The sequence below is a fragment of the Aquila chrysaetos genome, chromosome 11 (assembly GCF_900496995.4).
Source record: "Aquila chrysaetos chrysaetos chromosome 11, bAquChr1.4, whole genome shotgun sequence".
In the NCBI taxonomy this organism is placed as follows: Eukaryota; Metazoa; Chordata; class Aves; order Accipitriformes; family Accipitridae; genus Aquila; species Aquila chrysaetos.
In genome coordinates, this window is record NC_044014.1 from 14330659 (window position 1) to 14353162 (window position 22504).

At 47.5% G+C, this 22504-nt stretch overlaps 1 protein-coding gene across 3 annotated transcripts in view; it reads left to right on the plus strand.

The window, feature by feature from the left end:
- Positions 1–22504, plus strand: part of SH3PXD2A (SH3 and PX domains 2A) — a 269014-nt gene that overhangs the window by 74524 nt on the left and 171986 nt on the right. For all 3 annotated transcript variants that reach the window (XM_030030152.1, XM_030030155.1, XM_030030154.1), the window contains exon 3: positions 2528–2603. In XM_030030152.1, the coding sequence (XP_029886012.1) occupies positions 2528–2603 (76 nt within the window). The remainder of the gene's footprint in view (positions 1–2527; positions 2604–22504) is intronic.

The window sequence follows — 22504 nt, forward strand, 5'->3', positions numbered from 1 at the left end:
ACAAATGTGCATATTGCCTGTTGGCATATTGTCTCATATGTTGAAGAAGATGAGAAATCTTCCATGCTTCCCAGGGACTTTGCTTTGGGACAGGTTGTGTCCCCATGAATCGCAGCAGTGGCCTCCCGAGTGCCTCTGCCTCCCCCCAGCTCCCTGCCATCCAGACCCTCCCAGCGGAGGCAAGAGCCAGGGCGGAAAGTGTAGTCTAGGAAAGTTTAGCCAAACTCTTCCAGCTGCAGTTTATTGTATCTGTTTTGCTGATATCCACCCTTTAGATAAATAGCGCTAAGTTATACACGTTGTGACTCTCTTGATGTGGTTAAAAAGGCTTGTATTAGCCAAGCTAATCTAACTCCAAGAATAACCATGGGAATTTGACTGTATCGGTTCCAGCTTGAATCAGTCACCGTGTAGTAAAGTGAGAATTGCCTTCCTGGCTAAAAGTGTAGCAACAGTGAAACTTCAAGTCAATCAGTGGGGATTCCCTCCCCCTATTTTTTTTTTTTTTTTTTTCCCTTTGAACAAAACTCCTGCCCATGCCTGACCTCAGACACCCAGAGCTCTACCTACAAGAAAACAAAATTTCCCATTTTCAATAAAAACCATGTCTCTGTAGGCAGAAAAGTGAGTTAGCTAACAATCCACAAAGCTATGGTCTATTTATTTACCAGGCCGACTCCCTGATGGGGAAACATGTGGGATCTTTTAACTTTTTCTCCTGCACAGATGTTCCTTCTACTCCTGTGTTTCCTCTTGATCTTTGGTTTGCTGTAGCATACGGTGAAAATGCTGGAGATGTTGTGTGCCACGGATGAGGAGAAGGATTCTGTGTGCTTAAAACAAAAACGGTAAAAACCAATAAATTCTGACTGTTTTTTTTTCCCATGTTAGCAAAAAAATATTTTTTAAAGGAAATCTGTTGAGGTAGCAAAACTGCTGTTAACTCACACACCCTCACTGTTGGACACGTAGCATTGATGAGACTAAATGATGATTGATGACCGCCCCCACCCCGCCATGCAGCTTTTGCTGCCACTTTAGGTATTTTTATTGAGCTGTAGATCCAGTTCAGGTGAGAAGGTAGGGGTCCTGCAAGGTCAAATAACAGGACCGCTTGCTTTCCTTCCTTACCTTCCTCAGAGGCCACAGGGCCTGTGGACCGTGGGTTGAAAGACATCTCTCCTGGTCTGTTGGAAACAGGTCACTGGGCTGGCAGGAGCTTTGGTGTTCCCCCAGCCCAAGGGAGCTGGGGCTTCTGTGTATGATCAACAGGGACATAGAGCATTGCATTGTACATCTGAAACGTGGGAGAAGATGAAACAGAATACAAAGATTTGGATATTTATCTTGGTAGCACCATGGGCTGAATGACAGTGAAGGGGTGCAGAGGGTGAATGGGAAGGGTGAGAGGCTCTGGCAGTTTCCAGGGCTGGGGATGGTCTCTCTTGGGCATGTCCATGAAGGTGCTGCTGGAGCAGGTGCTTCTTTCCTTTCTGGCTGAGGTTGCACATGGGCTTTCGGCTGGCGTTCAGCCTCAGTGGCATTGGTCCGTCCAGGGTCATTTAGGAACATCAGGTCAGCGTACTGCTTTCCTAGGCTTGCTTCCATAGAAAGTCACTGGTGGTCAGCAGTCTGCTCCACCGTGCAAGCTGGCCATAGTTATCAATACCCCTTTGAGCTCCTCAGGTTGAAGGCTGGTTGTGACTTTGCATACAACAGGATCCTGAGCCTGATCGGCCCTTAGGAGTGTCTTAGAAACAGGTGGTCATGCTGGGTAGGGTTTAGGAGCTGGTGGGGCAAGATCTTAGCTGGTGTGGGTGAAACTCTGGCTCAGGTGGTCCATAACCATGTGCTAAAGGGTGCTTGTCACAGGCTGAGAGCACACTCACCTTGAGCTGTGCTTTCTGGCCATTCGTGGTGGTGGTGTTCTCTGGGATGCTCTGCTCTCCGATGCCTCCCTCCCTGCTTCCCTTTCTCCCATGTAGGGACTGCAGTGGAAGATACTCCCCCCAAACCCATCTCTCCCTGGGAAAGCAGGAGTGCTCTTACTGGACCAGGGCAGTGGGCAGTGCCTTGCCAGCAAGAAGGCAGAGTGGGTGTTTTATTAAATATGCTTTAATCCGGTTGCTTGAACAGCATTTTTAGCCAGGCGGGTGGTCTGTCATTCGGACAGGTAAAAACAGTGTCTCCACCAATGTGGGCAGGCTGTGGATTAGAGACAAGGCGTGTGTTTTGTAACAAAGAATAATAGCCTAATTTTAGAGCAGTGGCAAGGCCAGGCTCAGATGTCTGCCTGGGCCCTGTCCCAGCTCTTCTGTGCTGCCAGAAACTTGCCCTCCCTTCCTTGGAGTGAACTGTATTGTACCTTTTTATGTACAGACTCCCCTGCAATGAGGCAGAGTAATTCCTGCAATTGCTTTGCTTTTCTAATCCTCTTCTAAACCACACACAGACCAAGAGATCCCCTGGTCCCTACGTGGCCAGTCCATGTTTTCCCCCTAAGATGTTTGTTCTGTTTCCTTTGCAGATGCAGCTTCTGGACAAGTTCCCTATTGAAGGAGGCCAGAAAGACCCCAAGCAAAGAATCATCCCTTTTCTACCAGGTAATGCTGTGGGAAAAGCCCTAAATAAGATGGGTTAGAGCGGTTGGGGACTGCAGTTCCCCAACCACCGTCTCTATTACTTCTTGTCACCACTCTTACAAATGCCTTTTCCCTGGGAACTCGTACATCCAGTCCTGTGATACCAGACCTCTACCTCCTCCTAAAATAACTGGCATGGTGTTTAGGGCTCCCAGAGGATCTTGCATCAGTTGTTCAGGTTCAGGTTGGCTCGTGTGCTGCCACACAAAGGGATTCGACAGCTTCTGGGGGGCTGTGCCTGTGGGATGCGGGGTGCAACCAGACAGCCTGAGCTTGGGCCGCCAGTTGGGAGGCCACGGAACACCAGAGACAGAGTCTTCTTTGCTTCTGGATGCTGTGGCTCTGCAGACACTGTTACTGTACAATAAGGAGTGAATAATTAGAGTTGCCAGTGGGATATAAAGGAAACTGAGGGAAGGTTAAATTCAAACAGGGATTTCTGCAACGCTGGCCAAAAAGATAAGCAAACATCTTTTTGGCCTGAGCCACTGTCCTTCTGACAGCTTTCAGAAAGGGCCTGGACATGATGGATATCCTCTCCTCAGAGTAATGGCACACACTTCCACGCAGCTTCTTCCAGCAGCGACTGCAGGGATGGCATAGGGGAGATGAGCCAGACCGCAGCGTGCCCTTGGAAATGCACGCTCAGGCCAGCTCTCTATTGTCTGACTGCACGATTCTGGCTGTTGGTTTAAAGTTTGGCTTGCTGCACTGCCTGCCAGAATAAATGGAGTATTTTCAGCCTGTTAAAAGGTCCGTCTGTCTTTAACTATAAAAAGGAGATCCCAGCTCTTCCCCAAAGGTCTGTAAAGAGAAGCTGGGATGGGAGGGCTTAGTCCTCTCCAGGAGCATGCTGCAGTCCCCGATGCTGTTTGCAGGCAGAGCAGCTGCTCCAGATGTGCAGTGAGCACTGCTCCAGGGCTAGCAGGGAAGCAGGGACTTGGAAACAAGCAGCACAAATACGTGACGCAAGCATCAGAGCAGCTGTAGGGCAGCATGGCAGCCTGGCAGCCTCCACGGACCTTCTGGAAGGCAGCCCCAGGATTGGGGTTTGCTCTCTGCTGCATCCAGATGATCTGCAGCCAGGGGGAGGTGGTGTTGCCCTCCGTTTCCAACCTGGGATGAGGAGAGGAGTCCAAGTGTGGGCTCTCTTTCCAGCTGTGCCACCAACCAACTCATAGACAAGTCACTTTGTGAAACCTCTGTACGATGAGGATGGATACTGCTGGCCTGCCTTTCTTGCTGGAAAGCATTTTGAGATCCTTGAAGAGCACCGTACAGGGGCGCAAATGGCTGTAGGTGAGGTGCCATAGGAAAATTTCTGTCTGCAGGTAACAGTTGTTCCTCCTGTATTGACCGTCAATGGCCCATTTCTTTTACTTTGTCCTAGAAAAATGTTGGCTGAATGCAGGTGCCTGATGCTCAGCCTGTATGCAGTTCTTAGTGACGGATGTCCTGATGTATGGGTGGGTGATATTTGCAGAGGGTGAGATACATCCCATATGCCCATTACAGCACTTCCTACCCTTCCCACCGTCCAAGAGCACGATGGAGATGGTACTGCTGCGTGTCCTCAAGGGGTGGAGTTATATCTGGAAAACATTTGGGTTGACTTAGTGTCCCAAAGAGAGAAGCTGCCAGAATAGAATATAGACCTCAGCTGTATTTAATTTAAAATTTCTGTGATATACATTCTACTTTTGATATCAAATCTCTGTCTCTTTCTTGTTGAACTGCTGAAAAGCCCTTGTTGCTTTACCCGGGAACAAGGTGACTCAGCTAAATGTCAAACCCTGTTAAATAAACTAGCTGCCATAATTAGAATACGCAAGGCATTTCTGCAGCCAGAGCCGTGGATTACTGAAACGAATACCTAGCTATAAACTGTCTTAATTAAAAAACAGCAGGACAGATGTTTGTACTTAAATCCTACTTTTATGAAGATGTTATGATCTTGCTTGCTTATTATGGGCCTGATTCAGCCAAGCTGAAGTGCCTCTGCCTGCTGGGTTCTGAGTGCCCAGGGTTTGCCTGTGCCACTTTGCAGGCTTGAGCAACTTCCCCCCATCAGGTCAGGTTTAGGAAGTTGACATATGCCAGCCTATGACTCCCGCCTGTCAGCAATGCTGTGGTGCTCTCCTAAAATAAAGGTGTGATCTGAGCCCGGGAATTGAGAAGCCACCTTTGCAGGTCACTTTGCCATGGCAGAGGGTGCGTACGGGACTGGCTGGCAGGTCACCTGTAGCATGGTGGAGCTGCAGCAGTAGCCTGTGCAGCCACTGCTGCACAGGCAGAAGTGGGTGGTGGTGGTACCCAAAAATCTCCTGCTGCAGTGAAGGGCTGGAAAGGAAGAACTGAAGGATGAGCACAGCAGGTCGGGCCAAAGGGCCACCGAGCCCTGGTGGTGGCCTGTGGTGGGTGTCCTGAAGGAGGAGTGCAATCTCTCCCTTTCTATACCTTGACTGTTTAGCAGTCATAGCAGAGGTTGGGGGATCCAGGCCGCTGGGTCTGTTTCTGGAATGGGGAGGAGAAGAGGTCTAAACCAAGAGATGAATGGCCTTTGGGACACCCTTCTTGTCTATCCACGATCATCTGGATGGCAGACAGGGCATGCAGAGGGTCTCTCTGGGTGAAAGCAAGCTCCTGCACCTCCTTCCCACAGCAAAAGGGCTAATGTGTGCTCAGCTGTTACCCCAGTAGGATCCGGAGCACTGGTCGGCTGTGCTTCTGGAGCAAGAGGCTGGACAGTCCAGGTCCTGTTGCTTGGGCACAGTCATGCTATGTTTCAGCTTACCCCACACAAAGCAGGGGTGGTAGTGCATGATCCTGATTTATGAGGGAAGCAAAAGGTGTCCCACGGCCCTGTTCAGTTCCAGCTGTACGTCTCTCTCTGTCCCACTGTCTGCACGGATTGAAAATTCCCTAGGTACTAGAAAGCGTTTCACTGCAGGTTTCGTCCCCACCTGGGTGCAGATGGCTACTGCTTTGCTGACCTCTTACATGCTGGCTGTGATTTTTGCTTTACGCACAGATGATAGCCCCCTTTGCACTCAACTGCTGCTGGTTTGGGGTGGTTGTATGGTTGCAAATTACTGGGCAAGGTGGCTCCCTGTTGGGACAATCAAGCTTTAGTATTTGACTGTGCGGGAACCCTGTTACCTATAAAAACCAAGGAAGGTGTAACAGAGTTCAGAGCCTTGCCCTCCAAGGAGAGACTATACTGGGTTCAACAGCAGGGAAGTGCAGTTTTTCTTTCCTCTAGATGCCTTTATCTTATATTTATCAATTTCTTTCTTCATATATATTTTTCCCCCACTTCCCTCTTACACAAGTGAGGACTCTACAGCTTTCAGTGCCATGAAGAGGAGCAACGAAATAATAAGCAGTGTTAGGTAGTCCTGTAAAAGATGTCCTGTGGGTAACTTTGTAGTTTTGTTTTACTTTTTGAGAGTCACTCCCCTGCCTTCAGTTTTTCTGTGAGGTTTCTTTTTTTTCTTTACCATTCCGAGAGGGCAAAACTGTTGTTTTCCCTCCCCTTCCCCCATTTTATCTTCTTCCCATGAGTGTTCTCTTCCTTATTTCCGATTTCCCTTTTTACTGTTGGAAAAGTCTGCATCAGGGGAGGTGAGGCAGAAGAAAACCACATAAGAAACCCTGTTTGTGGGGTGGCCAGAGAGCATTTTTGTAGTTGGTGGTATGAAATTTTTGTTTGGGAGGATGGAGGGAGACTGTGGAAGAATTAGAATAAAATTTGCTGCAAAAACACGTTTCTAGACCAAAGGCGGTTTGTCACAGTAAGAAGACAAAGATGAAAAGCACTGTTTGGCTGTACCAGTGTGGCTGTTGGTTGAGCCCATTTGCAGTGCACTGATTTCTCCATCACCTCTCTTGCTGCATATCTGAAGAGCAATCTTTGGAGTGTGGACTCGAAGCTCTGCTCCCTCCCTGTCAGGTACTTCTATATCTGCATCAGCAGAGAGAAGAGGTTATGGATTTGGGCTCCCTGTTTCAGGGGTCTTGAGGTAGTTAATGAAGGAACTTCAGCTGGAAGGAGAAGACTGGTCTGCTGAGCTTCTGGAGAGCACGGTGGCAAAAACAAATGGCAAAGACAGGGCCATGCAACTCTGGGATTAGCAGTTTTGCAGTGGTTGACCCAAGATTCCAGGGCTTGCATTGTTTTTCATTTCTCTTGGCACTATGTGGAAGAGCCATCTGGAGACAAAGCTGAAGTTGGAGGGATGTCAGCTCTTCTTGCTCCACCATGTCTTCCAAAGCACAGCCTTGGGGAAAATGCACTGCACAGCATGAAATCATCCCATCACGCTGGCTACTGGGCTGCAGATCCCTGCTGTGGAGAGAAGCTTGGGCTTTCCATGGCATGGAGGGCTGGGCATTGATGATGGCAGCCCCTTGCACTTTCTACCCAGATTCCAGCTTGGTTCCTACCTGGACTTCAAACCAGTTTTGAGCCCTGCTGATAAAACAGGAGGTTTTTGCATAGGCTGTGCTGGAAGGGGAAAATCCTCGCAGGATGCCTACTCTGCAGCTTCCGTGCTGCCTGGAGAGGGAGACATCCCGCTCGAGGAGACTGCTTTGTTTGCCTGATTTTCCTTACCCCTGGGAAGCCCAGTCCTATCCCAGTGGACCGGGTGGTTGGTGCAGGCTGCCCTACCAGCTTGGTCAGGCAGCTGCAGAAGCGACACCCCGGCCCGGCTCCAGTCCCTGCCTCCAGCGCTTGGGATACTCTGCCAGAGAGGCACCTTCTCTCTTCCTTTCTTTCCCACTCAGATTTTCCTCCTCCCTTGATTAGGGTGAGGAAAGACGAAACCATCCTTTTCGGGGCACGTGCTGCCAGCGGAGCTTGGTGGCTGCGTCCTGGGGCGCCGGGAGGGATGCCGGTGTGGTGGATTGTCACCAGCCGTAGCCTGGCCCCGCTGTGCCCTGATGACCTGCCTTCCCCCTGAGAGGACAAATGCCCTGGCACCATGTCAAAGGGGTCTCTGGGGATTTCTCCTTCCTCGGCCCCGAGGCAGCAGGAACACGCGGCGCGCCTGCTGAGGCGTTTTAAGGACAGGCGGCAAATACGGGCGGCAGGAAGATCCCTGCATGTAGTGCAGGTTTGGCTCCGTTTTTTGCTCCTGAGCTGCGGCACATGGCTCGTGCCAGCGACGGTGGGTGGGGAGTGGGGTGAGCTGGTCCGTGCCGGGAGGGCTTCTCCCAACTGCTTGATCTCTGGGCAAGGCTCCCGGTTCCCCAAGAGCAGCCCCAGCCTCTCCTCCTCCCCCGGCCCGAGGTTTGCTGGGGGCTGTTCCCCCAGCACAGCAGGAGGTGGGGGTGTGATCCCCAGCCAAGCCTAGTCCCACGGGTGAGTCAGGAGGGCTGCGGGAAGGGAGAGGTGCGGTCGTGGAGGGCGCGGGAGGCCATCCCAGCACCGCCCAGATACCTGGGGCTGGCGAGGGGTGCCAGCAGGCGGGGAGCGCTGGCGGCGGGCGGGAGCGTCCCCATTTTGCACAATGCAGGAGGATGGGGAATAACCTCTCGCCAACGCCGGCCAGGACCTTCCTTGCCTCTGTTTCTGCCGCTCGCAGGCTGCGGCGGGGAAGGAGATCTGCTGATGAACTGCATCCCAGGTGGATATGTCTGCTTTTCAGTTTCAGTTCGGTGTGTTGGGGTGGTGGTTTTTTTCCCCTCCCCTTTCCAATGCTGTCTTTGGGGAAGAGGAGGCTGAGGAGAAAGGCTCGAGCAGGTTTGCAACAGCAGGATTTCATCCATGGTGATGAGAGCAGCTTTTTTTCCTTTCGGTTGTGTATGTTCCAGCTTTGCTCCTTTTGTTTTGCTCCGGGCTGGAGGAGAAACAGCGTTTTGTTCAGAGATCTTGGGTGGTTATTCTTGTGCTGGGGCAGAGATGACGGGCTCATCCTAACAACCAGCACTGTGGTGACCCTCAGATCCAGCGGTTCATGTTCCGCCTGTGTAAATTGAGACTAGGATCAGCAAAATTAGGATGTGGCCGTGTGTAATTTTGTCAAAGGTGCTGCATTTCAGTGGTGGTCAGTGCGTGGAAGGCATTTTCAACGTTTATTCTGCCCACCTCGGGAGGCAGAGGGCACGGTGACTGTAAGGAGCACACTGGCTGAGGAGGACCCTTAGAAATCTCAGAGATATTCTTATTGTAGGCTATCTTCTCCTTTGGAGAGGTGGTTGCTAACCAGGCATTTGAAAAGAAATGCATTCCCTGTCCTAATTCTTAGCTGGATTTTATGTGCAAAAATATGTTTAATTTCAGACTTGTTTTCCATTTTTGATTAACCTCTCCTGCAGTGCTCTGAGCCAGGGCAACGAGGTGTTAGTAAGTGATTTAAACTTTTCTTTGGAGTCATTTTGAATTCCTGACCTACACAGAAATGAACAGTGTTGCAGCGGTTCAGAGCCAGGCAAAAAGTACCTTAAAGGTTAAAAAAAAAAAAAAAAGAGATCAGATAAAATTCTCTTTATCTTAGACCCAGTCATATCTTACTTTTTAGATTAAAATATGAATTAAGTTATCCTAAATAGTGTTCCTTTAATATGCAGGGGTAGTCTTGCAGGCGTGATAGGCGTACACATACACACACACACACACACACACAGAGAAGAGTCTCAGATGTCTCGTTTGCCAAGTCTTATCTGTGTAACACAAATAACCAAGATACTTTGCTGTGCTTTCCTGAATATGAGGCAGCAAACTTTCTCAGCTGGAGAAAGAGGGGCTCTTCCCCCCCCCATCCCCTTCCACCCACCTGCAGTAAATCAGCGTCGCAGTCCCCTGTCCTCACCTCGGAGGAGCTGCTGGGGTGTGGGGAGGTGACCCATGACACTGCGGCATGGGATGATGAGTGCTTGAACAGCTCTGGAGAGCTTTTTGGGGGCCACTCCATAATGCAATGTAATTTCCTTTTAATATACATATTTTCAGTTTTCCTGCCTGTTCTTTGAAAGGGGAGAGTGCCTCCAGGTTTAAAATGAACTTATATTTGAGCCAGGGTAGTGTGTTAGCAAGACAGCTAACAGGTCCTTGGCTTGCTTCCACTCCAGCTTATTTAAGACTTGGGTGATGCCGAGCTTCTGGTGAGCTGCTCTTTAGCAGCTCCTATTGTTTGAGAAAGCAGTTTCTATTGTTTCTTTCTATTTTCTGCCTTGCTAGGAGACCTATTGCGGAAAATTCATCTCCTGTCTCTCACAAGAGGAGAATGGATTTCCTGTCGGCTCCGGGCTTGAAGGGAAAGCAGGGGCTGCCGGGAGGAAGCGGCTGTTCCTCGGCCGGGCGGTGGGAGGATTGATGATTTTGAGGGGGGCAGGCAGGCGTATTATTTTCTATGTGCTCTGTGGAGATATTTTTAGGGTTTAAGTCTTTTCTGGTTGAAAGACAAAGTCGTGAAGTGTGAGGTCATAGGATGCCCTTAGGCTGCTTCCTATTGAAGAAGCTGCGGAAAAGGCAGCCACCAGCGACCGCCGTCTTTCAGAGCTGCCTGCCGAGGAAGGGGCTGTAATGAGCCCCACGTAATGGAGCGCAGGGGGGCTTTTGGCTTTGCATGCTGAGCCTGTTTCACAGGCATCGTCAGGCCTTCTGGAGGTCTTCAAGCATTAATATGGCATGAGCCAAAGGCCTGATTTAATTACAAAAGGAAGAAAAAGGGAAAAGAAAAAAACAATGCTGGCATCTGCCCAAGTACCTGGTCCTCTTCGCTCTCTTTCAGTCTCTTCTGAGTCCTTTCTCAGCGTACAGATCCAAAATCAGCTGGCTGGCAGCTGAAACGAGGGGCTGGAATAGGAAAAACCTACAGAATATTCTTCTGGGGCTTGTACCTGCTCCTCTCAAACAGGTTAAGAGCTGATATTTTGCTCAACCAGAAACCACCTCTGGGCAGAAATCAGCATATGCAGAACATGATCTGCCTCTCATTAGACCATTTGAGTCTCTTGATGAGAGTTTTGTAATGATCAAGCCACAGTTTCAAGGGAAAACAAAGAATGGAAAGGGGTTTTGGTTTGTGTTTGCTTGAAGCCAGAGCTAATGGGGATTATTTTTTTTTTTTTCAGCGCTGGATGCTAGACCAAAAAGGCCAGCATGGGTTTTCAGTGCAGTACAGCTGCTTGGACTCCTTGGGGAAATACATCGACATTTTTACTCAGAAATTAGTTGGATTTTGATTCTTGTTTTTAAAGGCAATAAATAAACACGATTATAGACTTGAAAAGCAGTTTGAGCTGCATCGGGCTCGTCGTTTCCTCAGGCAGCCGTTCCAGATGAGTGTGCCCTCTACTACTATAATTACTTTTTAAAAATAACTCTGCAAGTCTGTAATCTAAAGTGGGTGGTATGTAGCAAGTCTGAGAGCATTCTGCATTCAACCCACAGGCTGGTGAGAGGGTGGCTTTATATAAGGGTTTGCTTGTCTTCATTTCTGGGTTGAAATCTGACTTTTTCCCACAATCCATCAACAAATGGCCCATATAATGAAAGTGCTTTTTAACACGGGAGTCAAGCTTGCCAGGGACTCGGATGGCTTTGCAGCCCCACAGGCTCTAGATATTCCCTCTGGATGTTACTTCTCTGCCTGATATTGTCTCTGTTGTATTCAGACTTAAGCTGCCTGGGCAATAGAGGAGAGCAGAGCTCAGCTGAGATTCACAACTAAGTAATAGTCTAGACCTCTGTTTGAATCTGTTTTCAGCCCACTTTGCCTTTTGGCTGGGCCAGCTGATTTATTTATATACTCACATGCTTAAAATAGGTTGTGATTTTTTTTTTCCTGTGGATTGGAAATAATGAACCTGGGAATTTGCTGCTTAATCGCAAGTAATTTCTCCTATTTTATTTTCTCTATCTATTAAGCTTTTTGGGTGCTGATGTTCTTAAGTGTGGTGTGTTTGCAGACCTCCCTGCTCCACAATGCAGCTATTTTCAGGCTCTTGTGAACACATTTGTCCTTACTCATAAGGGGATCTTTATACTCAGGAGCACAGTGAGGGGAGGCTGTGGGCAGGGATTTGCCAAACTGAATCTATTTCCACTATAATGAAATAATCTATGGCAGTGTCTGCCCCCCTGTGATTTTTTTTTTTGAGAGTTGTAGTCCTGTTTAATGGGAGAGCTGGGGTGAAGAGAAGGAAATAACATGGGAATTAGAAAGAGGAAACCAAGGGTAGGTAGATGAGGAAAAGAAACTAAGTCCTAGAAGTGGGAAATTCAATCCTCTTGAGCTTCTCCCATTCAGAGAGGTGCTAATACAGGCCCCAGGCTTGTACTCAGGATGGAGGTAATTAATGTTTGCTCTCAAATTTCCTTGGGTCTGAAGTTAAGCACTTTCACCATGTAATTTTCTATCAGGGTTTTGCCACCTCTAAATAAAGAGCAAAAAATTACATTCCTCCTGCTTTTACATCCTAAGCATTGGCAAGTTCAGACTTGCAGGTTCCTTCTCGTATTCAGGGCTCTGAACAGCACAGGGCTGACCCAGAATAAGGAAAACATTTGCAGTCTGGTTTGGTCTTTGATGGGGTTTTATTGGAGGTGTTTGGGCTGGTGGGCAGACTTCACTTTTTCACTGAGTGCACCGTTAGATGTGATTCCCACCAAATTCTTCCAACTCTTCTTCCAGCTCTTTCCACCAAATGGAGGATAACTTGGTACCCTCTCAGGCAAGCAGTAAAACCATCAGACCAGAGTACAGGGTAAAGGCATTTGTGCCTATTCCCACTAGGCAGTGTCGTCAGCACTGGTCTATTTAAATCATTAGATGCGGAGAGCAGAAGGGAAAATATTCCTATCTTAATCCTGGCTCCTACAAAACAGAGCAAATGCAGAATTGTGTGTTTAGCAGATTTCCTCTTGGGAAGAGAAGTCTCCTATAGATAATAATCCTTTTAGTAACATCTCCAGTGAACGAGGCTTTGTCCAAAGAACAAAGAAAAAGTCGCAAGCTTGAAATACGCCTGAATTTCCTGAGTGCGCTCACCGCTGCGTGCAGGCAGGAAGCTGTGTTAGTCTGGTTTGGATGTTTGCTCTGAAGTGGCATAAACAGAGTGTCGGGTCTCCCGGGATCCTGGTCTGACCTGTGGACCAGAGGATAGGGGTTCCCCTAAGCTGCAGCTACGAGAGAGACTACCATAGTCATGCAGCTCTGTGCCTACGTTCCTGACTGTCCTGTCTCCCCTATGGCCAAATCCATCTTCTGAAGATCCCAGATGGATGCAGGAGCCGGCAGCAGAGATGAGCAGTGCAGCCACAGCAGACCCAGCACACGCGGGTGTTAAGCTGCCAGCCAGCAGGGAACTAATTTCCTGCACAATTATGAAAACAGCTGATCTGTGACATTTTAAGAAGAGGGAGAAAATACAGGGCAGGGGAAGGAAGGCCCCAGCTACGTAAATATTTACTTTTGCACAATGTCCCAGCCACCCGCTTCTCCCTGGGGTTGGGAGAAGAAGGGGTTGCTTGCTGCTGGCTCCGGTACGTGGTGACAGGGGATGGGAGGGCCACCAGTGGGTTGCCCGCAGCTGGAAGGGGCATGCTGTCCACCAAGCAAAAGCCGCTCTGCTGGAGCGTGCTACTGTCCTGCTTGACCCCCCTGCTCCCTGCTGCGTCCGTCAGCCAGGGATGTGCTGCTGGACCACCGAGAGCTTGCTTGAACCACCTGCCTGGGCCTCTCTTCCTGGTCCTTGGGCTTGCTCTAGCAAAGCCAAGCTAGTGAGGTATATACCTGCTCCTTCCCAGAGAGCGGCCTTGGGAAGGGGGTTGGGGAAATGAAGGCACGAAGCTTTCAGGGTAGCGCTGCTGCAGGCAGATGAGGTGTCCAGGATCTGGGGACTGCGGCATCTTGTGTGATGCCACCAGCACGTCACATGCCCACAGCCAGCCAGGTCTGGAGTGGACATGAGCCACGTTGTGTGCAGAGGAGGCGCTTGCTAGACTTGATTGAAAAAGACCCTCAGAGATGGGGAAAAGATTTTCTTTTGAGCATGACATTGTTCAACCTGATATAATCCTAGTTTTCAATTTCTTTTCCTCACCCTAGACAAAAATGTTATTTTTTCCAGCCCTGTCAAAGAGAGGGTGAATTGACGCACTCTCATCTATAAATGCTGCTCAGTTGTCCTTTCATTAGCCCTCCTCAGCTGGGGTGGCTGGTGCAGTGCCATGCAGATGCTGTGTACATTTGACACAGTATCTGACTGCCGGGGCGGCTCCAAAGTCCCTCCAGTGTGTACGCAGCGGGTGGAAGGAAGGCTGCGGTGTGCTTTGCCTGAGGTCCAGTCAGTCTGTGTTTGTAGCCAGGATTGTACTGTCTAAGCCATGTTTCTGCAGTATGGCAGTCTGCAACAGTTATGTCAACATGGGGTGAGCTGTATGTAAGGAGATTCAGTGAGTCCCAGTAATAGCGACACTGATCCACTGGTGGGTCTCAGCGTATTCTGCTCTCCTGCTGGTGTCCATGAAACCAGAAGAGTTGGTATAGGTGGGATTCAGAGATTTGTTTCATGCAAGTGGTTGAGGTGGTAACAGAGGTACCTCCAGCCTGTTCCCCTCCACCCCTTTCATCAAGGAAATGTTGGCTAAGCTCACTCCCCAGGACATGCACCATCACTCAGTGAATAAACACAAGGGATTTGTGTTGTGGGTTAATTCTGCTGCTGGAAATCAAACCCCATCCGTGGTCAGGTGACATGTTTTTTCTTGGAAAGGGACCAAGGTTAAGAAGACAAGGAAGGCAGGTTAGTTAAAATATGTCAAAGTCTCTTGGGTGTAAGTACAGACTATAAATAAAAGCCCTTTAACTTGGAAAAGAACTTTAGAGTGATATGATCAGGTTCAATTTAGTCCAAATATTGCTTTATGCCATTAAGCTGTTATCAAGTTTTGGTTCAATTGCAATAGTTTTATGGCTTCAGTGCAGTGGGAACAGTTGCAGCCTTTATGCAAGTAAAGCATTTCCCCTGAAACGTTTGCAGTGAAGACTGCTGTATTGTGCCGGAACCTGGGACTGAAGCTGCCTGGAAATGAATAGCTGGGGAGGTGACCTTCTCTAGTTCTTTCCTTTCTCCATTCCAGAGTAACTACACAATCTAAGGATTTATATCATGAACAATGAGGGGATTTAAATGAGGTTTAGTTTTACATTCTTGTTAATCAATCCTCAAACTTAGTAATAAAAGCTGAACATTTTTACTTACTTCCTCTTAAGCTGCAAGCACCTCTGATTCAGCAGCGTCTTGAGATGATTTGTCAGGATGAGAAAATAAGTCACATCCCTCTTCCTCTTGGGATTAATAGGGAACTAGAATAATCCTGCACCCATAATATTATTTCAGTTGGGTTTGCATAATAGCCTGGAAATAGTTATAGTCGATGCAATGCTTTGTAATAATCATGTTTCATCCTTTGAAGTTAGGTTAATTCATGTCACAGTGTCAGATCCACACAAATAATAAAACTTCCCCCCCCAACCCTGCCCCCAGTTTTTCTTAACTAGCCCTCATTTTCTGATCCAGGTTTTCTTATGGCCTATTAGAAGTGAGTGGATTTTAATGCTGTTTCTGCAGATATCCAGCACCATCGCAGCCAGAAAAATCCCATCTCCCATTTGGTGTATTTACATGTCAGTGTGGCTGTGGGTTTAGGAAGATGCTGGTGTTTCTAAGGAGCCTTGCTGTGTGCATGGCTGTGCTCGAAAGCTCTGCAGAGCATGAGTAATTCCACCAAAATCACTGTAGTTGACCCTCCCTGTGAGCCAACGTTTTCCACATGCATCTGGACCCTTATTCCTGGCTTACATTAGAGAAAGTGAGAGAAATCAGGCCCCCCCATAATTACTTACAAGCTGTGAGCTAGGCACATATGTAAATATTTTCAGGGTCACAACTTAGCTCTTTATTTTTAATATACTTTCTTATTAGTAATCGTTTTTGAAGAGAATGAAAATCCCACCCGTAAGTTTCTGTAGCGTCAAGCCTACTCAGCCTTGACCTCTGCTCCTGGTGGTATCATTGGATTTACTGTTGACTTGAGCAGGAGCAGTCACAGTGGGTCTGAGTGCTTTTGAAAACCCTTTCCCTATGTTTTTCTGTGTAAAGCCCATCACTGTAGCTGCCAGATTATATGACACTAGGGTTTAAAATGACTTAAGAATGAAATCAAACTGATAAGAAGGCTAAGATGTAATAAAGCTAAGCAAAGTAAATTTGCTTTCTTTCTAAGACAAAGCGACTTTCACAAGGTTTTAATTTTCTCTGGCCCAAGTGGAAAAACAGTTGAGTGTGGTTCATTCTGTGCATGCATGCTGGGCCTGTGTCGATACTGCTCTCATGAAGCCCCGGAGATGACATCCCGCACCCGCCACCATGTGTGGGCTTACCCTGGGCATGTGGGAACAGGTGAGGGGGGCTGGCAGGGGGCTGGAGCCCACTTAGGGGGCTCGGTTTCAATTTATTTCTGTCCCCCAACCATAGGGTGCGATCTTGGAAATCATTAGTTAAGCCCATGTTTAGTCATTAATTCTTCCCAAGACTTGTCCCTAGTTTTCCACACTGCCGGAGGTGCTTTAGAAATAGGAAGCAGAGGATCTGGGCACTCAGGTGGGGTTTAGAGGGTCTAAATCTACCCCCAGACTCTCTGCACTTCTTTTATTGGGGAGAAAGAGAAACAAACTAGAATTGCCATATCTCCCCGTGGCGTTAAAAGAATAAACCCATAAAACATTGTGTAGAGTCAAATACTGCAGCGTTAAAGTCCTTCTGTATTTACCCATGCCCAACTGGTGCCTTTATTGCCGTGCTTAAAGCCTCCATGTTCACATCTGTTTGCAGATGTCCTCTGGAGCAGGGTGGTCTCTTGCTGTAACAGTGATGATAAATACTTTGCTCTTATGGATTAGATTATTCCTCACCAAGTTGTTCTCTGTTTCACTGGAGGTCAGCTATACTCATCGTCTGTCAGGATTTTCTCTCCCAGCTCCCCCCCCTTTCTTTTTTCTTTGCAATTAAACCACATCCTTTGTTCTGCGGTGTCACCAGATAGGAGTGTTCCTCCAGGAAGCCGTGAAGACAAAAACATGCAGGCAAGGGTGTTGCCTCTCTGTGTGGCTTTCTGCTCCTCTTCACCCATCGCCAGCTCCCCACGCATGATGGTCTCTCTGAGAGGTGGTTGTGTCCTCTCCATACTGTCCATTCCCTGGTTCACTTCCCCTTGAGAGTCCAGATGTTATAATCCTCTGGTAAGCCCTAACTGGCAGGATTTTTGTGTTTGTTTCCCTCCTCCTATTTTCCTAAGCCTATAGATTGACTTTATTTCTCTTAAAGGTTTCTAGGCTGGGAGACTGCTATTCATCCGCTTTTAATTAAAGCAATATAGGGAATTAGGCCTTTCACAGGGGTGGTTCTGGTGATGGCTATGAATGTTTTTGTTAGTTTTCCTCCCTTCTGAGCAAATGTTTGGAAGTGTGAGTTGGAGCTTAAGCTTTTTAATTACCGCGGAGTAAAATTACTACATTATGGTGAAGTGATTTCTTTGCAAAGGAAAAACTGTTTCTTGACTGCTGCCATATGCTAATAGCGTAACTAAGGGCGGACGGTTCACCGCTGCATCCTCAGAGGACAGGAGGGTGGTGGTTGGGGCGACATGGGGTGATCTGTGGCTTTTGCAGTACGGCGGGAGGGAGGTGGTGGTGGGAGCCCGGTCTCCTCCTGGCAGTGCCTGGCTGTTTCCCACAAGAGTCTGGTTCAGATTAGGCTGCCCAAGGCACAGTTTCTCTTGATGTTGGTACCACACTGAAAGAGCGTGGGTGTAGGGCTGAGAGCATCAGGGAGAGCGAAGTACTGCTCTTCCCAGGCGATTTACAGTCTCTCACTCCCATTTTGTCCTTCTTCAAAGCAACGCTCTCGGGCTCATAAAACACAGCCTCATGCAAACAGAACCTCCTATTGGCATATGGGGATCACAAACTGGGCTTTTTCTGGATCTTGGGGAAGGCAGTAAAAGCCTCCTTCCCAAGAATGTGACTGTTTTTGGGTGAGCAAGTGAAGGATCTCAAGAGCAGGTCTCAGGCTGACCTAGGGAAGCAGCTGGCTTTTCCGCCTGGAGTGTTCGAATTATTTCAGGGTAGTTTTACAGCGTGAAAGGCTCCAGCAGGAAATTTTCAGAAGAGCCCAAGTGTCATCTGACCCCAGCTCCTGTTTTCTAAAGTGTCAGTGTGTTCCTGGCGTGTGTTTGTGTGTGTGTTTGGAAATTTGACTTCTGTTTCAAATTGGTTAGCTATTTTAATACAATGGAAGGAAAGCTATTACCCTGAGTGTCAAGAGCATCAGTGTGCTTGCAGGAAAACCTGTATTTACCCATAGGTCCTTGGGGAGAGGGGATAATCCTCTTCAGTCTTGTTAACTGCTGTCTCGCTTCTGTCCTTCTTGCGCATTACTTGTTTCTGGCACAAGGATGCGGCTTCTCTTGGCTTCCTCAGCCCCATGAGCCACACGTAGGTCCTTGTAGCGCTGCAGAGTAGCCAGCACGGGTGTTTGTGTCCCTTTCTGAAGTCCTTTGGGTCCATATCAATGCCAGCACACGATGAAGGGACTGTTCCCCACATGCTCCTCTTTTTCTTCTGTCATCTATAGCCTGAAACGGTTTGCTGTCCCCGAGAGGCTCACTGATGCTGCATATGTTTCTAATCTTGTGGCGTAGCTGGGCTGGGTTCTCACTTGTAGCAATGAGACATCGCCTCGACGTCGCTCGGTTTGGTTCTGATCGTGCTAGTCCCAGGGCCAGACTCTGCTCTCATTAATGGCTTTTTCATTTGGAAATGTGCGCTTCCCTTTCTGCAGCGTTTCCCTATTGCAGTGCCTAGAAAGGGCCAAGAAAGAATTTTTCTTTTCACCATTTGTGATGGCTGGAGTTCCTCGGGGGCTCTGGGTTTATTCTGTGGTTTGTTACTAATGCACATTTCCTGGGGGTTATAAGATGATCTAAAGCAACCTGACTTGTTGAGCTGACTCAGAAGTGACCCTCCTGAATCATTCCCAGGCAGCTGAGCTGTCTGAAGAGTTGACTGCAGGGGACTGATCTGCTTGTCATTAAAAATGAAATGTTCTGTATGCCTTCAAAAATATCAGAAATAAGTTAGGGTCTTTGTTTTGTGAATATGTTCAAAAAGGTCATTTCAGTGCCCGCTTTTTCAAGTAATAGTTATTTAATTAAACTCCAATACAATATCTGAAATGCACCTGTCTTGCCCCCTTGGCACATGAACAAAATTAATAAAATGCAATTTAAAATAAACAATGTGGAAAACAGTGTCATCCAAAGAAAAATTAAAAAAAAAAACAACCAAAAGAAACACCTGTGAAAAAGACTCATCTGGTACTTTTTCTGGATAAATAACATGAAAAAGAAGGTATTTGAAACAAGATTTGTGTATTGACTCAGAGTGATTTAAGGATCTGCTTGGGATTCAGATGGCTCTCCTTTCAGAGAAGGGAAAATAAGAAGACTGGAAAGTGCATGCTTAGAAATGCTCAAGATGTGTGTGTGTAAGCTAAGGCTTGACACAGTATCAGTGAGTGAAAGGAAGAAGTCCTTTTAATTCCCCTGCGCTCTGGATAAGGTCTTTAACAAGTGATTGGGCTCACTGCACATAGTCCTTTGCCCCTTGTGGGTCTTGTCTTCTCCTCACTGTGTCCCATCCTCACCATATCAGGTTCACCTTGGAGAGCAAAGTCACTGGAACTGGTCATTACTTGAGTGTGTGCTAAGGTAGATTTACTGAAACCACGGACTTAGACCAGATGAAAGGGGGAAACACAGTGGTGAATCAGACCTAAACTTTTCTTCATGTCCGAAATATACTGCATGTGCCTCCTCCTTATTTGTTGTAGTGCATTGGAGAGGTGATTTTGGTTTTGGACTGCCTGAGGAGGTGAGGAGTCTCCATCTCTGGAGGTCTATAACTACACGTTAAACAGACTTCTTCAGTAGTGCCATAGGTAGAGTTGATTGTGCCATGAATCAGGGTGATGGATTTGCTGGTCTCTTGAGCTCCCTTCCAGTGCCGTAGTTCTGTGATTTGGTTATTCGGAGCCATACTGTGAAAAGATTGTGAAGATTAATTGAGAGTGTGTAGCAATTGGACATGAAAGGTCAGTAGTTTGTGGTTGTAAGATCTCAGCCTCAAAAGGAAGAATTTTAGTCTACCCAGCAGTAGAAACTTCTCAAGATCTGATGTCCTCCTAAACTACTCCAGGTTTTTAATCCAAACCCCATGATTTCTGGACAACACCCCTCTGATTTGTAAGTGGTACCAGTATAATTCTTGTCACCACAACACCAGTCCCTCGGTTGAATGTGCTCTTTGAAGTGTATGCATATGAATATTGCATTCAGAAGGTCTCATGTCACAGAGCAATCATTGTAGCAGTTACAAGAAATACTTTTTATTTCCCCCTTGTTCTCTTCTCCCTTTTCTCTCTTCTGCCTTTTCTCTTCTCTTCTCTTCTCTTCTCTTCTCTTCTCTTCTCTTCTCTTCTCTTCTCTATAAGGAAAAAGCCCAATCTTTCAAATCCATTTGCAACAACATAGTTTTATGTAATACAGCAGGTAATAATACTCTCTTATGCATCTTGCAAATGAGTGCAGTGGAAGGCTCTGCTGCATGGTGTGGGCTGTTGGGTGCCTGAGGAATTTCTCTGCTGCGCTCCAGTGGTCCCGCTTCCCATCTCTCCCCATCCCAATCCCTTCATACACAGGACCTTGCCAGTGGTTGAATCTTACCCAACATTGCTGTGGCAAGTGCAGCACCACCAAGCTCCTGAACAGGAAGCCTTTAATGTTGCGTATTTCTTGCAGTTGGGTAGTTTTGAGGCATGACCTTGGGGTTTGTTTTGCACAAGTGCCCAGTGTTAATTCAGGTGCTCAGCACCTCTCTGCTATGTGTTAACTTGTTCAAAAGCCACAGTGGAACTGAGCATTTTGATTGTGAGCAAATTAATCTCAGGGACTGTCTTGTGTTTGTACAGTGTCTGGGGCGGTGGGTTTCTGCTCTGGGAATAAATATTTTGGAAGATATCTTCAGGTTCCTTGCAGAAGGACCGCTCCTCTCCAGCCATCTCCCTCTGCCCTCACACTGCTGGTTGCGAAGTGACATTTCCACTGTGCTGATCCCGAGAAAGGACCCACTCTTAGCCTGCCCAGGGAAAAAGTGAGGGCTCGTTCTGCTCAAACCAGCACGGAAAAATATTATGCGGGGTGAGGCTGAATTCCGTCCAAACATAAATAGAGTAGCATGCCCCAAAATATCTTTTTGGTCTAAATCTTGCTCAGCAGTTGAAAGTCCCAAGTACCAATAAAGTCACTGACTAATGAACATTACTCAGTTCCTTTGGGTGCTTGGCTAGGGGCACTCATAGTTTCCAGTCATACGATTACTCCTTTTTACTTTAAGCCATCCTGTTTTCCTTTAGTCTTTCAGCCTTAAAGAAACATTGGGTAACTTTGTGTTCTGCTTCTTAATGGCAAAGTCAAGGGATCCCAGAGACGCGGATCTTTTTGGCTTCCTTTCCTGCTACCTGGAAACACCTTCTTTATCTCAGGTGCCAGCTGAAGTGTTAGTTTTCTGGTTTGTTTTCCCTCACCCTTTCTGAGTCTCTCTTTCTTTCCCCTTTTCCACTGGAACCAAAAACAAAATTGGGATTTTTCAAGCAGAAGTGTGTCTCTGAGATATGCAATGGAGATGAATCGGCACCAGGACATTCACTCTGCACATTGGGTATTTGGTGACGAGAGAGGAAGGGATTAAAATCTGAACCTGAACTGAAATTTGGCAACTTATCTCAGTAAAAACCTTAGGGAAGGCCAGCCCCAATTTCTGGACAGTTCATTTTTGAGTGCCTGTGGAGATATAAAGAACAGCCAGCCTCCAGATGAGTCATTAGCCTGGCACATGGGGAACCTTCAGTTCAATTCCTTGTGGTCTCTTGCAGGAGTTTGCCTGCAGGAATAAATGTCTGTGTTGTACACCTGAACGAGACCTGTGAGTCCTTGAGCTGTCATTGATACCTTGTTCTGTGTCATTCAGAACTGCAGCATGGCCCCAGTGTTTAGTGACCTTCAGCATCCAGTCACATCTCCGAGGACCTCATGCCCAGTGGTGTGTCTCTGGATGGGCAATGGCTCTGATGAGAGGTCTTGTACTCCTGTACCAAGTGGAGCTGCTGATGTTGTGATTTCAAGTATGCAAGCCCTTGCCTTAGATAAATTCACTCCTGTTGTACCACTGAGATACAGGTACACATCAGAGGGAGGACCGTGAATGTTCTAGGTAGTTGTGCAACCCAGGAACTTGTTTCACACCTTCAAATCAGAATGTGAGTCCACGAAATGGTGGCTTGAGCTGCATTGCCAAGCGCAGTCCTGAGCAAAGCCAGATCAACCGTTTCATCCTGGCCTGGCTCCAGGTGATCTGTGTAGGTCCAGTGGTGGGGAGATATGTGTTGCCTGCTTCCTAAATCTGGCCTGAGTATTTCTTTTTCACAGAAGTAACACCAAAGTTACTGGACTATACAGAAGCTGCAATTGAAATTTACTGGGAGGTGCTTTCTGCAATAATTATCTACAATACCTGACATATGCCACAATCCAATTTTGTGACTGTGCCATGCTGGTATATTTGACTTATTTCATTGTGGGCACTGCATAAAAGTATCACCCGTCAGTGAAATATCTCCATCTTTGGAGTCTAACACAGTGAATTTTGGATGGCAACACTACACCTCAGATTATGAGTAGGGAGGGATAAAGAAGAAGCCCACGTCCAATTGACCATGGCAAATCCAATTCAAAC